The 14,565-nt window shown below is 44.2% G+C and overlaps 1 protein-coding gene across 3 annotated transcripts in view; it reads left to right on the forward strand.

Moving 5' to 3' along the window:
- The window catches only part of LOC135489529 (cytochrome P450 3A9-like), a 44,535-nt gene that overhangs the window by 7,193 nt on the left and 22,777 nt on the right, over positions 1–14,565 (forward strand). The window contains exon 1 of one of the 3 annotated variants that reach the window (XM_064774921.1): positions 6,286–6,351. The exons of 1 other annotated variant lie outside the window; for it this stretch is intronic. In XM_064774921.1, the coding sequence (XP_064630991.1) occupies positions 6,287–6,351 (65 nt within the window). In that variant the 5' untranslated portion in view covers position 6,286. Of the gene's footprint in view, positions 1–6,285; positions 6,352–10,185; positions 10,458–14,565 lie in introns of those variants that run through there. One more of the 3 variants, XM_064774920.1, reaches the window with a different exon arrangement.

Consider the following 14,565-nt stretch of genomic DNA (forward strand, 5'->3'; position numbering starts at 1 on the left):
ATATGCCAGTGCTATAAGGTGATTACAAGCCTTTTTTCTGCAAGCGGCTTATAGTCCCATTTGGCTTATTGGCAGTATTATTAAGAATTGTAGCTGCTTACCCGCTCTCGTTTTAAGACCCTAGTATATTGCACTTTAGCCATTTCTGAGAGATGCAACATGAAAAAGATAGTAATTTTCAACTTCAGTAAATTGAACAGAGTTAAAGGGCTACACCATTTTCATTTACTGGTGGCTCAGGAAAGTAGAAATGCTGTTGACGGTAGTGAAGCTATTCTGTATACAAATTTGTTGAAACTTGGTATTTAATCTATCTGTGCATTTATCTGTTTACCCAACGCGAACGGCATTTTTGAAATTTATATTCAGTAAATTTTGAAATTCAACTGCAAAGTTAGAATTTTTAACTAATGGCTAGGGCCGCTTTAACTTATACATGCGAATCGACTGCTCTTTATATATTTCAAAATTTAAATTCCCTCCGTTTTCGCGTTGTCACTTAATTATGTTAAGTGCGCTCGGCGAAGCCTGACATTAATTAGATGTCACTTAAAGGATAATAGATAATATGGTTACGTAATAAGTAAACGGACTGTCGGAGCGTCCTTGTCGTTTGAACATACATGTACCTGTACGCACATGTAAATGTACACGTGTACGCAAGTACTGACGTACTTAAATTTACCGATAGTTTAAAGCTGACCCGCTCATAATATAAGGCAGAGTTATATTTGTCAGTCTAAAATGTCCCTTGAAAAAGTGTCCGTCACTACTATGTGGTGACGGATTAAGGTATATTGTTCTATAGAGACCATGACTATCGGAGATTTAAACAGCGCATAATAGAATTATGTGTTCCCTGGACTTTCTATCCAAGGACATTTTGAACATTAAACGTGCTCTCTTACCGTGGCAGGGACGAGTTATTATACGTCACTTTTGCTGCAAGCAGGATTTACGCAAGGCTGGTCTAAAACCATTTTGAAATGGGTCCGAATTAACCGCGATAAGCGGAAATGACGCAAATCGATCCACTTTCGATAAGGGCGAAAAGCAATTAAATAGCTTGATCGGCCTTCCGCCAGTCGATCGAGGGCCCTTGCCTGTCTGCATTTCTAGCCCAACTTGCAACTCTCCACGCCCCCTCACAGTTTTTACTCTAAGGACTTATGCGCCACACAGTCATCGCACTTTATCATATAAACATGTAAAAAACCTCCTTCAGCCAAGGAACTGCGAGTAATGGTGTCATAGCTGAAGTAAAGGGGCACTTTATTTTCTCGTTCATGTGTTGGCGCACTTTTTACGTTCCCTCGCACGCGGCCTACGCGAATTCCCACCACTATTTTCTGATCTGTTTTTCCGGTATCATCAGCGAGCGGCGACGGGAAGCAGTGAATGTGTGGGAGGTTCCTTTTCACTTTCTGCCCGGTGTAGGATAATTGGAAGTGGCTTCGTGGATGGCTGTTAAAACATATTGGTAAAGGTCAGTGCTGCGGATCAGCGGCGCCGGGGCTCAGAAAGGTCGTATAGTCCCCGGGTGCCTCGGCAGAGCATCCAGCCAAAGTGACCAAAGAAATGTCAAGGCGACTCGTCCTTCTTGTCATTTGCATATTTCTCCTACATCTTCTTCGTTAGCATTTATTCTGCACTTAGATGTGTTATTCCAATCCATACCAGGGAGTATTTCTCCTCCAAAGCGAGATAAGCGCTTTTACGTGCGACTACGGTTAGGGGCCAATAGGGTTTATTGGCTTAGTGTCTCTGTCTTCTGCTGGAGTAGGATGCCACGCAAGTGGGATCTTTTGCTTGCCTGGCATTGACACCAGATACAAGGAACCTCGGTTTTACGTCTCATTTGAAAGACAATGAAGAGGGAATTTTTAGTAAATTGTTGAAAGCCACGCCAGTTCATCCAGATATACTTACCTAGGTTGTTCCCGGGATCAGACCCGGGCCCTATTACGTGCCAGAAGTGTCAACCACTAGGCTATCATTGAACTCTCCCTTGCTCGTCTTACCTTAGGATGAACGTTTGGTTAGGTTGAGGGTTCTTGTACTTAGTGTACTCGCTTGTCATGATATACAAATATGTAGTTTATTCATCATTTATTCATCTGTGAAAATGTCATGCCTTTGTCTCCAGAGAAGAGAGGGTTTTAAACCGCCGGAAAAGTAATTATGAACGTAAAAATGTACAGAGATATTTGCGGCCGTGACGGAACGTAACGACGAAAACTGGCGTGACGTAATCGACTGTCGCCACCTGGAACCTTCTTCAGAATTTTACTCGTTGGAGACAGTGTTACCACGCCCTCTGTGACATTGCTGCACTGACTAATTTCCGAACTTATATCAGGACTAGGTTTCCTTATTGTGGAAGAAGGGTCAAGGAGTAGAAAATGAGGGGTCTTTTTAATGGTAAAACTTAATCTATTATTTGACTTGACGACTTCCTGGTTGCCAACAATCACTGCTTGAGACAACAAATCAATGGGTCTCAATTTAACCTGTCACTTCTTGTGGCAACGTCAATGAGAGCCTGGGGTTGAGCTACCCTCGTGTCAGGTATTCTGATAGTCATACGCAACGCACACAAAGGCCCGCACCATGTGTCCAAAACCAACACAATCGGGCCCCAGCTGTGAGCATGCGCCTCCCGCCGCGTTCATTGAGCGCGCAGGTTCAAAATGTCGGGTTACTCGGGTCAGCCAGTTCGAGGAATCTCCCATTCATAGTCGTATTTATTTTTTGCTGATTGGCAAGATTAGATCGATCTCCGTCGAGTACTATCAGTGCACCTGAGATCGATAAAGGCGTACTCGCAGCAGATACTGCATTGTCGCGAGATTTTCGCATCGGGGATTAATCTGCTCGTCTTCGGTTGTCCTCGGCCGTTTCCGTGGTGGGGCCGGGGATTCCTTAATCAAGGTCTGACGTCACAGTTCTCTGCGTAACAGAATTACATGGTCATGGAACCTTGCATGCAACAGAACTAGTCTCTTTTTTTCAAACATTTTTCACTTCCTTTACTACAGCACCTGTACTAGGGATATGGGCTCCCTCTCTGCGGGGGGGGGGGGGGGTTGTTATTTTGTAAGTGGATCCTTGCTTTGTAGTATAGGGGTCTTTGTTTTGCAGTTGGGTCTTTGTTTTGTAGTGTGTGCGGGTGTGTGTGTGAGGGAGGGAGGGGTCATTGTTTTGTAATTGGGTCTCAGGTCTTGGCTCTCGGGCCTTTTTTGTAGTCACCCAAGGGAATACCTCTGATTGAGAGTTCAGAATAACAAACCCTGTCTTTTGTCGCTTACAACAATAATAATAAAAACTGACCTCGAGAACGCACTTTGTTTTGTGCAATCATGAATAGGGAAGTAATCAGTCAGTCAAGGTCACTTTTACTTTTTACATCCGAAGCTTAAACTATTGCTTGCTTTTAAACAACACAATCTTTCATGTTTAGCATGTGTATTCAATACGCAAGTCCGTCCGCTGCAAACTATTCACTACAGAGGCACAATTGTGTGTGTGTTTTCTCTGACAACAACATTGTACACATCCGCGGAACACACCAATGAAAAAACTCATTCCCGGCCCGCCATGTTTGCGTTAGGACCTAAAATAGGATTAGCCGCCGGATTTATCAGCCTTCGACAAACACTTCTTTCAACTTCCATTTTGTTGTCAAATTTATTGTCAATGGTGTGTAAGCTACTCCGAGACCTAGCTTATGTTTTTTAAGAAAAGAACACAAAGTTGTAATTCACGGATTTAATCCCGTACGTGACCTTATTTCTGAATCACTGAACGTGCGAGTATCATCTAGTGCCCTATTTCCCATGGCCCCTTAAATGTCTACTCAATCTGTTCGCTCGTGGTAACAAAATAAAAAGATTGAACTGAACATTTCAAATTGCGTAAATACATGCCAAGTTTCAGCGTATTTGCGCCTTATCGACTGTACTCTGGCAATGTTTATTTGTGCCACAAGAAAGCACATGTACAATGAACACCAACGCCGGGTAGGCCTTTAAGAACGGTACGGTCGTTGCTAGTGGTACCGTCGTATGCAGGGGTGTATCGGGGGGGGGGGGGGGGGGAAGAAGTCAACCCCCACCACAGGAAATACTGTAAGTGGCTAATTAGGCGTTCCAGATTTTTAAACAGTGACGTTTCACACCAAGGGCTTCCCCGCCCCTCGCCGCGCTCCCCCTACGGGGATTTGTGGCCATTTTTAAAGCTTATCCGCTCACTCAAAATCTCAGACACGCCCCCGGTATATTTCTTCTCATCAGTCTCTTGGTGGATATTCGCTCAAATATGAATATTCTCCCCCCTCCCAAAAAATCTCAAATAATTCGGTTGGTTTGAACAATGATAGGCATGGCTCAAGCTGCGGTGGACTAAAATGACCAATCGACCTCTGATCACCAGGCAAAAAATCAACAAAATCGTCTAATCGGCCTACAAGCGGTCAATCAAGAGTCCTTCCCTGACTGATATCGATTGCTCTCAAATGAAATGGCGAGACTCGGTGGCATCGGTGTCATTTCCAGGTGCCACATCCACTCACAATCCGATCAGGCGAAAATCAATCGTAGAATTGAATCGCAAGATTTGATCCACAGTCCTATCAGCCCTGATTCCGTCTCCAATGCTGATCAGTTCTGATATTGACAACCATGGACTCGCCATGGATACCCTTGGGGTCACTGAGTGCAATCGGTCGTCTGCTTAACTAATCTTGTCTCCAGAGAGAGGCTTGGACACCGCGGGTCCGCGCCATTCACCGGAACTGATCAAATTGCGGTCACCTCTCGACGGATGGGTAAACGCACTTGTTGACCCCTGATTTGGGAGAATGGACCCCTGGAATTAGCAACGGATGGATCGGGTCCGCTGTTGGGGAACCAAGGACACAAGGGTGTGAAGGCTAATCTGGCGACGCGGGGATTTGGGAAGGGTGGTGACACCGGAGAGGTAAAAACTCCCTGGTGACGCCACTGACGTGACTGAAAGACTTTCGAGTGGAAACGAGCACTATGTGAAAATGCGGAGAAAAAAAACGCATTTCGAAAATTTTTCTCTAATTTTGCCAGCACTAGTTCGCAAAACTGTCGAAAAGTAAAAGACGAAACATGTCGTTTTTCATATCAATGTTGTCTTTGAAACTATATCGGAAAAGGTTTATAGAAACCAGTAAATTTGAAGGTAGCGTTCATTGCTTTAGAACACAGCGTTTGTAATGGACATGTTCAGCTGATCGAAGAATTTGTTGAAGCTCCAGTTAGGTCAACGCGTGACACAAGAGAGCTCTGTCCCGACGCGCGTGTTTCGAAACGGACGACGCATGGCTTTGATGTTGAAATCATACGTTCCATGCTAGTTGCCTGACTCTTATTTGAAAGACTCTGACAAAGCCAATGGAGTACCTTGGTTGTTTTGATCCTTTTAACATTGATTTTGCGTACGCGTTTGCCAATCACTCTGATTCCAATGGTATCAATATCAATATCAATACAGGTTCATTGCTCCTTTCAAAATTCGGACAATTCCACGTCCAAAATCACAATAACCACCTGAGGAATATGCTAAAGAACCCTTTAATTTTCCATTGTAGTGGTTTCTTTGTAAGCCACGCGGTGGGGGCGTCAACGACGTCGCCACTGTCGCTGCCGTTATCAACAATAGTCACAATCAATGGCACTGTTTTTCCATTGGCTCCTAATTAACCCTCGAATTAGGCGCTCTCTGGGGTCATTCGGTGCACAGGCTAACCAGCGACAAGCCGCTAAGCGTTTATGTATACAAATTCACAAGGAGCTGCCTGGCACTGGGCCAGTTCTTAGCGTTCTCTTCAATACGCATGTGGATATTTTTTTCCCTTATGTTCAATATTTGAATGACGGGAATAAGTCTTGGACGTTATTGGTCATCGAGGTTCGATCACCTGCGGTCGCGTTTCCCTAGGTTAGCATTGGATTAGCATTAGCAAGGGAGCTTTTAGGACTGTTCTACCCGAGCATCGCGGACAAGTGTGGCGGGCCCCCTACGGACTAACAGGCAAAGATACGACATACTATGCAGTATGTTCATACCTTTAAACTACATGTAAGCGGCTGCTAAGTTTTGAACCAGGACTTTAAGGTAACCAATCGGAGCTAACCAGTTGCACGAAGTGTCAGATCATTTCTAGAGAGTATCTGTTTATGTGACAGAACACTGCCGGTCAAGCTGGCCGTTTACTAAAGGAAGGACATCTCCAGGCGATATGGGACTTCTAAACACCATGTCCTTCCTATGGGACAAACGTCACACCCAAACGAGACCATGCGACACAGAGGGACAAAATGTGTAAGTAAGCGAGTTTTATTTGCACAGGGGGAGGGGAGAGTGGTCAATAAAGGGCTCCATGGTTCTTCTTCTGGTTTGAGTGCCTTACTTCCGTCACGTTACGTCAGCTTTGCAGCAATCATCTGCAATCTTCACTGCTGATGCTTAGTGAATAGTTGTGTCAAGAGGTACGGCACCCGTCTTCTTCGATCAAAAATTTTGGGGTACGGGAGTTCCTTTGCGCTCACCAGAAAGTTGTTTTCCGCAACCCCGCAGATGTGCTTAGTTCTGGCGTATTTTCATAAAACAATAGGGAAAATGAATTATTATTTTCAACAAATAGGACATGTAAGCCTGTATCATTCTTGGAAGTTAGTAATCAAATGGAAGTATAGGCTCAGGGTTCGTGCGGGCCTCGTTTCATAAATACCTAGGGGTCTTTCCTGTTACCGGTACAAGGAAACTATTCACGCGTATAGTACGGGGAAAATAATCAAACACGGCACAGTCCCCCAACAGCATATGATCGTAGTCACCTGAAGATGACCAATGTAACCCCCTAGCTCCTGCCTATAGTCTCACTTGAAGATGAATCCATGGAAGGACAAGCAAACAGTACAACGCTATAGTTTGAAACAAAACGTAGCCTGCCAGTGGCGATTCTAATATTGTCTCGAAACCAGCAGAGCTATTGGCAATACTGTCCCCAAGAGCAAGCAAATACCGAGACCTTGGTCCATGACTTGTAAAGGCTGAACACTGCTGAAATAAAGGAACCTTAACTTAGGTGACCCCAAGACTAAGGACAAGCAAATAAAGAGAGACTCTGAAACAAAGGCTATCGTGCTCAGGGCGATACGGTTTCGTAAACTAAGAGGTAACGCCACGAAATCGTGCGGATTGGACGGAAATTGGCACAAGTGATCTACACGACAATTACTTGATAATAATCAAGTCCATCTGGTGATATTGACCGTTTAGGTGCGTGTAAATACGGGGATCAACAGTTATTGGTGAAGCAAACACGGTGAATGAATAAGTAACGATAAAGCAAGTAGGGATTTTGTTTTGGTTTTGGTGGGAATATGCTACGTGGTTGCATGAGGTGTCCTGCGCGACACATGGCGTTGTTCGAGCATTTCTCAGGCCAGGTTGTTCTTGCACGTGGCGTCCTGACACATGGGGCAGTTGAGCATGTCATAGACCAGTTTTGGGATTTTTGCCGGATGTTTTGAGTCCACTAAAGTCTACTGTCGACCAATGTGGTATCGTTTACTTGCCCAGGCGCAAGGGACCACGGGACATGCGATAGACCCTCGAAAATTTATGCGTTGTGATGTGAAGCTGGAGACAGGACTTTTAGCTCCTTGAAAACCACGCCGGTTTATTCAGAGTTCTCCCCAGGATCAAACACGAGCCCTAGCGGTCCACTTATAACAAGCGCGTTCCACTTCTTCTTCGGGTTACCCAGTATGATATGTCTATTAGACGCGACTTTAGAGTATCAGGCCGACGACATACAGCGCAACTTCATGCAGTTATATGCAATTCAAGTCATGCTAATGCACGACACTTGATAGTCGCCGCTTAAAACCGTGATATCAGCATTCAATGAACAAGGAAATAAGTATGATAAGAACTGCTTTGGCGGAACACTTTTTGCCACGTCTGCCATTCTGATGTAATTTGTGATGCTAATCGAAGCGCCGATATTGATGCCAAGCCCCAGGTCCTCGCGGCTGAGACGATTCCACAGTTTTCATATTGTTTACCTTTTTGCCCTTGGGTCCGGAACCAAAGTGACCGGTGATCTCTATGTACCGTCTTGGTCATGAAAAATTACATCCATGATTTTGGATATCTTCTGGTTTGCCGGTGTAGAAGTAGAAAATGTCACCATGGAAATGTGTCTGGCCCTATTGTTTTCTGCCGGATTATGGTGAATGGTTTTATAGATGACATGGCCGTAAATAGCTCAGAGATTAATGCGCTTAATAAGACCATGGCAATAAGACTTCGTTTTTTTTCCAAAATGGGCTACATATACTTATGCCATAGACGGTATGCAGTTTCATTTGATATATTCCTCTCGTTCAGAATACATCAATGGTAATTGATGCTATTGTGGTTGTGGCCCTGGGCCATTGCGCTTGTATGCGCTTGGTCAACGATGGGTCAGTCAGTCTGAATCGGCTCTCCTGAAAATCATGCAGATTGAACGAAGACTTTCTCGCTGACATACCCTTGCCCCAGCTCACCTGCTTCTGGTGTTATACGACGTCCGTCCCCTGTAGAACTTTGAGCCGTTGCTACTCCGGGCGATCAAAGTTGCTTGGAACTACAGAAAAGCGGACAGAAAAGCTGCATCGGTTTCCGTAAAGGTTAGTGGTATTCCAGATACAAGTTGAAATAATTGTCAGTTACAGCACGTCCTTACAATCTCTTTAGGCACGCCGAACTGGAGTAACCTCGTACTCGTTTGTGTTGTGTAATTTTACCCTTGTTCGACAAAGGAACGAAGATTTCAGTTCAACAAGTTACAGTTTGAGGCAGCACCACCTTGCCGCGACTGAATGCTCTTTTTGCAGCTTTGTAGAAACCCCGGCAGATACCAATTTTCCCGACTGGGCTGCTTGTCGCAAACAGTCGACGGCTGGGGTTTGGTTCGGCCGTCTCACGATGACAGACTGCAAGGTCAGTTGGTTTCCCAACGCCCATCAGCAACGCGCGTGAGGCATCTTTTCAAGTGCATTCTCACCCTGTGCTCCCCTCGTGGCGCCTCGGTTCTCCAGCCACACTGTACCACTCTGATACAATTCTCACTCTCAACGTGCTGGTTCGACTGTGAGAATGATAATCACGGCTTTATTTCTCAGTCTTGAGCAAGGCACTTAAGTACAACGTAGATTCTCCTTTCGATATGTTTGTTCTTTTCCTGTTTTATCAGAAGCCCATTTCTCTTCAGGTATTTTGCGTTTTTCCAATTCTGTTCCTACTCTTAGTTACATGGCGTAGAAAAACGCATTACTTGACATTTTCATCAGGCACGTACTAGGCCTGATGCGGGAAACTTTCCCGCCCATCCCGAGTGCACCAGATTTTGGACCTCGCGACACCCCGATAGCGAAACTCGAACGGATGTATTATATATAGCCAGGAATTAACGAAGACAAGTCTCTATGAAAAAATGCTAGAGCAGGTTTGTTTTTATCATTCTGCACTTGCGTAAACTCAAGTACCTCTTGTCCTTGGACACTCCTGATGTGACTATTTCTATATGTTTTCCCGATCGCGCACTCACTGATCTCCAAAATATCAAAGTAGGCCTTATCATCACTTGACAATGTTTGTCCGTGTTGTACTTCTTGATCTTTTCAAACTAGGACTATCATTGACGCGTCTTTTGACCTGCTTGTTGATCTGCCGCGGGAACTTACTCCAATCGCACTCGTCTGTCCCAGTTCTCGCTCCGAGGCGCCTCAAGCCTCGGCTCGCTGACAGCGCGTCGGGTCGCCGTCGGGGCCTTTGTTGATCTGTAGCGTTCATGGTGTCACCCGCCAAGCGACTTGTTCATTTGTTGGTCGATGTCCCACCGCAAATGTAAACATGACAGCAGACGACCCATCAATGGCCTGTCGTCTGTTCAATCAATACTATAATTGGCACTACGCCATTCATCGCTGCCCCTCCCTCTATTGATATATTACGATAAGTGGGCATATAGTAAGACGAAGTGGGTCACCCAGTACAGTATCTGTACTTTAATGACCCATCAAGACCCTGTCATTTTGTGAAGACATCGATCTTTCCAATGACCAGATAAACCTAGCCCTTCATTCACTCGTGAGCGTGCGTAATATCGGCTCGGACTTGATTGGCGGCGGCTCGGTCTTTAGTGAATTAAAATTCGGTGTCAATTCGGTGCTATCTTGATAACACCACTACTTAAAGGAAAAACCACTCGTGCCACAAGTATTTGTGGTTTGTTACCGCATTCAGAACGGAACAACATTTGTCAAATCTCGAGACATGGTTGATGCTTGGGACCTTCCACCGGAGAGCGCTCGGTTTGAGTTGTATCGCGAGCCGCTGCAGCCGATGGCGGAGTCTGACATGTCCGAGTCAAGGTAGGCTCTCTTCATTTTCACGTTTATTACTTATTTCACTCAAGTTTTCAATCAATACATGTAAATCATTTATCCGCCAAAAGTCGTATTCCATTTTGCCAATCTAAGAAACACCAAAACTCATCTAAAACCCACAAAATGGTAAAAGCATTACCCGGAGGAGTTTCCCGTCCCAGTCCTACATGCAAAATAAACATTTGATGAACGCTTCTTTTTCGTCAAATAATGCGTCCCGAGACCTTTGGTCCATGCGAAATAACTCTGCGATGCTAAGACTGCTTGCTTCTTTCCACCTGCAAACAGTTTCACAAACGTATAAGAATTGGCAAAAACGTGATAATAATCGTGATTTTGTCACACCCTGTGTGCTGACGATTCCCAGTAATTCATACAAACGTGTCGCATTTCATTTGACTCTGATGTACTATCGATTCCTCGCAATTTGATCGATCCCTGGATGTTGCGAGTTTCCCGTCTGCGGCCAATCGAGTACGAATATCGATCGCTTTCGTAACGGCGCGGATTAATCAAGGTCATATCACGGACCTTTAAGTCCGTGGTCAAATAAACCTGAGCGTTATTTGTATTATTATGCTTCCAGTGAGTTCTTTTAATGTTACATTCAAAATAAAGGAAATGTTAACGGTGTTGAGAGGCTGAGTTGTAGGTATCAACCGTCATAAACAAGCTGATTGAGAGTTTTCGCTAATCCCCTGAAACACCAACCTGGACGCCTATCTCAGTGTGTGACAAGGAAGTCGTACAGTGGGATAGGCGTTTGTGTTGACATTTCGGGGGCTTGCGAAAACTCCCTAATTGTCGTTGACGCAAACAACAGCACCCTGTAAACGAGCGATTTTCGTTGCTGCGATGTGTGATCACGAACCCATGTGGCAGAACTATCTCGCAGGTAATGAAGTTGCTTGCGAAAATAGTTCAGTTTGAGATCAATGCGTGGTCTCACCATACCAGTCGTATGATATTTTCTATTTAAGTTATATTTTTTCTTAAATTGAGAATAAGTTGTGTTTAAAATGAAGAAAATGATGAAGTTTCAGTCCAATTGGCTTACTTATGTGGTTTTGAGGCTCCATTCAACCCGTCGTGGTGAAAAAGCTGACTCGCGGGTTAAAAAGCCGTCACCCCCCCCCCCCCAACTTCAGACCCCCAAACCCTAAAATTATCATGCATAATGTACAACGAAAATTTGATGGTTTGACAGGCTAGGATAGGCCTATTTGGCTTTGAAAGCGTTCCTCCGGAATTACGTCTCGGAAAAAGATATGAGCATGTAGAAAGTACCGTTTTAGAGGGATAACGGCTTAAAACTTTATTACAGGTACGTGGCAGTCTTACCCATGTTGAACCTGCAGTCCACATTTCAGCATTAACCGTGCGCCAAGCGGTTGAATGTAAAATCACGCTTCCCGCCAATTCGCGCTGACGATGATTGATTTCCCTCTTTTGACGCGAAAAATGGGAAGTGACAGGATTATAATGAACGTGAAAAATGTGTCTGATTTATGACAGGAATAGCCATGTGCATTCATCGGAAGGCCTACCTTCCGTTTCAGATACGTCTACCTGAATAACAAAGGCAATACAATGCTATACATTTACAACACAAGTTGATTTAATTATTCTCTTTGAGTAGACCTTTCTGTTCTTGGAGGTAAATACTGCTTCCTCCTTCCTTGGTGTGACTTCCGCACATCTACCTCAGAAATAATTGCAGTTTCCTCTTCCTACCCATCAGGAATTTATGGCGTTTCGTTGAAAGTTCTCGAAAAGTCAAATGTTTTATAACAAAACTGTTTTTTTTACAGTAAGCGTCACGCTACCTTGAATATCTTCTTACCGCAGTTCATCTTTGTCATTAGGTTTATTTCCCACTGGTTGTTTTGGCCTATCAACCCCCACGGAAGCTGTTTCCTCGGGGTCGGTATTGTCAAGATTTCCCTTGATAACACATTGAGAAGACAGTAGAAGTTAGAACAATGGGAATTTAGGCCTAGGCGCGAGAAGGCTTTGTTCGAAGTAAGGGGCAAAAAAAGAAAGTAATGGTATTTGATTCGTTCAAGGGTAAACGGTCTTTATTTGAGCCATGACCAAAATTCGATTTGATGATAAAATTGCCTGTGCTGTAGTTCATTACCACACCTGTCAAATGTCAATGCGCGTTAATATATTGGCTTATGATTCTGGAACATCTCAGCGGAACCTGACTACTTGAAATACAGTGAAAAACACTAAAGTGCCAGTAGTTAAAGGTCAAGGACGCCGTTCGATGAACATTTGCAATTTCTGATAAGATTCAAATATTTCCAATTGCGTAAATACATACTGTATAGATTCGAATTTCAGCATTGCCATTGTGTAGACTGATATACAAATACTATGAACACCAAGTTTCAGAAAATTCGTATGAATAATAAATGCACCACAGCTTTCTGTATAATTGCATTTATATTTTACTGTACGAACGGCGTACCCGGCGTTTAAAATTTTGGCGACTTTGTGTAACTTCATCCGGCGTACCTTAATTCATCCTACATGTATTGACTCCCTTTAAGAGCGTTATATACGAGAAGATCCTGTATATCAAACTTTATCATTTTATATCCCATACATACTGTTTGATATATTGCTATCTAATTGCGTTACAAGTGACAAATTGGGTAAATCTCTCGGGAAGGAGTGATATGTCGGCATTCTCAGAAATAGGTCTGCCCCATTTTTTTTGTATAAATTGGTCCAAGGCCAGATTTAGCATCCAGTTCCAAGAAATGTCAATTTATGAGACATTGAAGCTTCCTTTGCGCTAGAGATAGGAGAACAGTATGACTAGACGCATTTGAAATAGCCCCTGGGGAGAAATTGAGTTTCCTTTAAATTCCGGGAAAACCAGTTGATTATTGTTAAAGGAAATCGAGTCCCCTCGCAATACGGTCGTATCGAGAGGGTACCGTGAAAATTGTGGTTGCATTGTTTCCCCATTGAGGTAAGCATAAAACTGTGTATGTACAGTTGAACACTGGAGGTTCTGTATAAATTTCGATCCTTATACGTATAAGGATTCGTTATAAGTCACTGATTTCAATCTCCCGAATATGTCTCCTTGGACCCATCGACTTCGAACCACCTCACATTCCGCCGAAACCATGACTTCTGCTCGTTGTGGCGCCTACGACCGTGACGGCGCAGCCTGTCATCTGTTGATTCAGCCCCCGGGATCATTCAAACACCACTCAGAGCGATATAAATGCCCCGATATTTCACTTTACGCAGAAATCATGACTTGTGTTATGATTTGGCGCCCACGCATGCGCAGTGACTCGCTGTAGTCCCGCAGAACGTCGACATAATCAAAACAATGATTGATGTCGTCTGCAACCTGACACATTACAAATCAATTATCAGTCATTTTTCTCGCGATTTGGATCCTGGTGGCTATAAATCTGATGTGACAATCCTTGAGTCAGACGACCCAGGAGGTTTATTGACTGGGGCAGGTTTATGTACTGGTGGTTTATATTTACCAACAAACGGTTCTGGAGGGGAGAGAAATCGTTGAAGTTATGTGAACGTATGGTAACAGTGTGTTTCGGGAGGGGGGGGGGGGGGGGGGGGGGGGAGGGGTGTTTGGCTGATGGGTTATGGTGAGGGTTTGGGGAGTGACTGAGGGGATGGGTCGGGGGCGAGCGGGTCTAAGGGGTTTGTGGGCTAAGGGGGGGGGGGGCTTAGATGAGGTTAGGTGGGTGGAGTTGGGGTTGGATTGGGGTGAGATGGCCTAGGGTGGAGGCAATCAGGATTTCATTCAATCAATTGTTTGTTTTTTGCATAGTGGAGTCGGGCTTCTGTATTTTTTCCGAAAATGAATTTCATCAACTTAATAGTGGCCCCTGCCCTTCTCTGTTCCTTAGTCAAATCTTGTCTGTATTTATGAAATCTTACAATCAAGTATTTCAGCTCAATGTATCGATATAACAACAATTTCCGAATTCCCCGAATTCAGCAAAACTTTGCAATGGAACACGTTGTCCAGCGGTTATTCGCAAACTGTTACAAATAACATTTAACCTCCGTATTATCCCATAATACGGAGATA

The sequence above is a fragment of the Lineus longissimus genome, chromosome 6 (genome assembly GCF_910592395.1).
Source record: "Lineus longissimus chromosome 6, tnLinLong1.2, whole genome shotgun sequence".
NCBI classification, from domain to species: Eukaryota; Metazoa; Nemertea; class Pilidiophora; order Heteronemertea; family Lineidae; genus Lineus; species Lineus longissimus.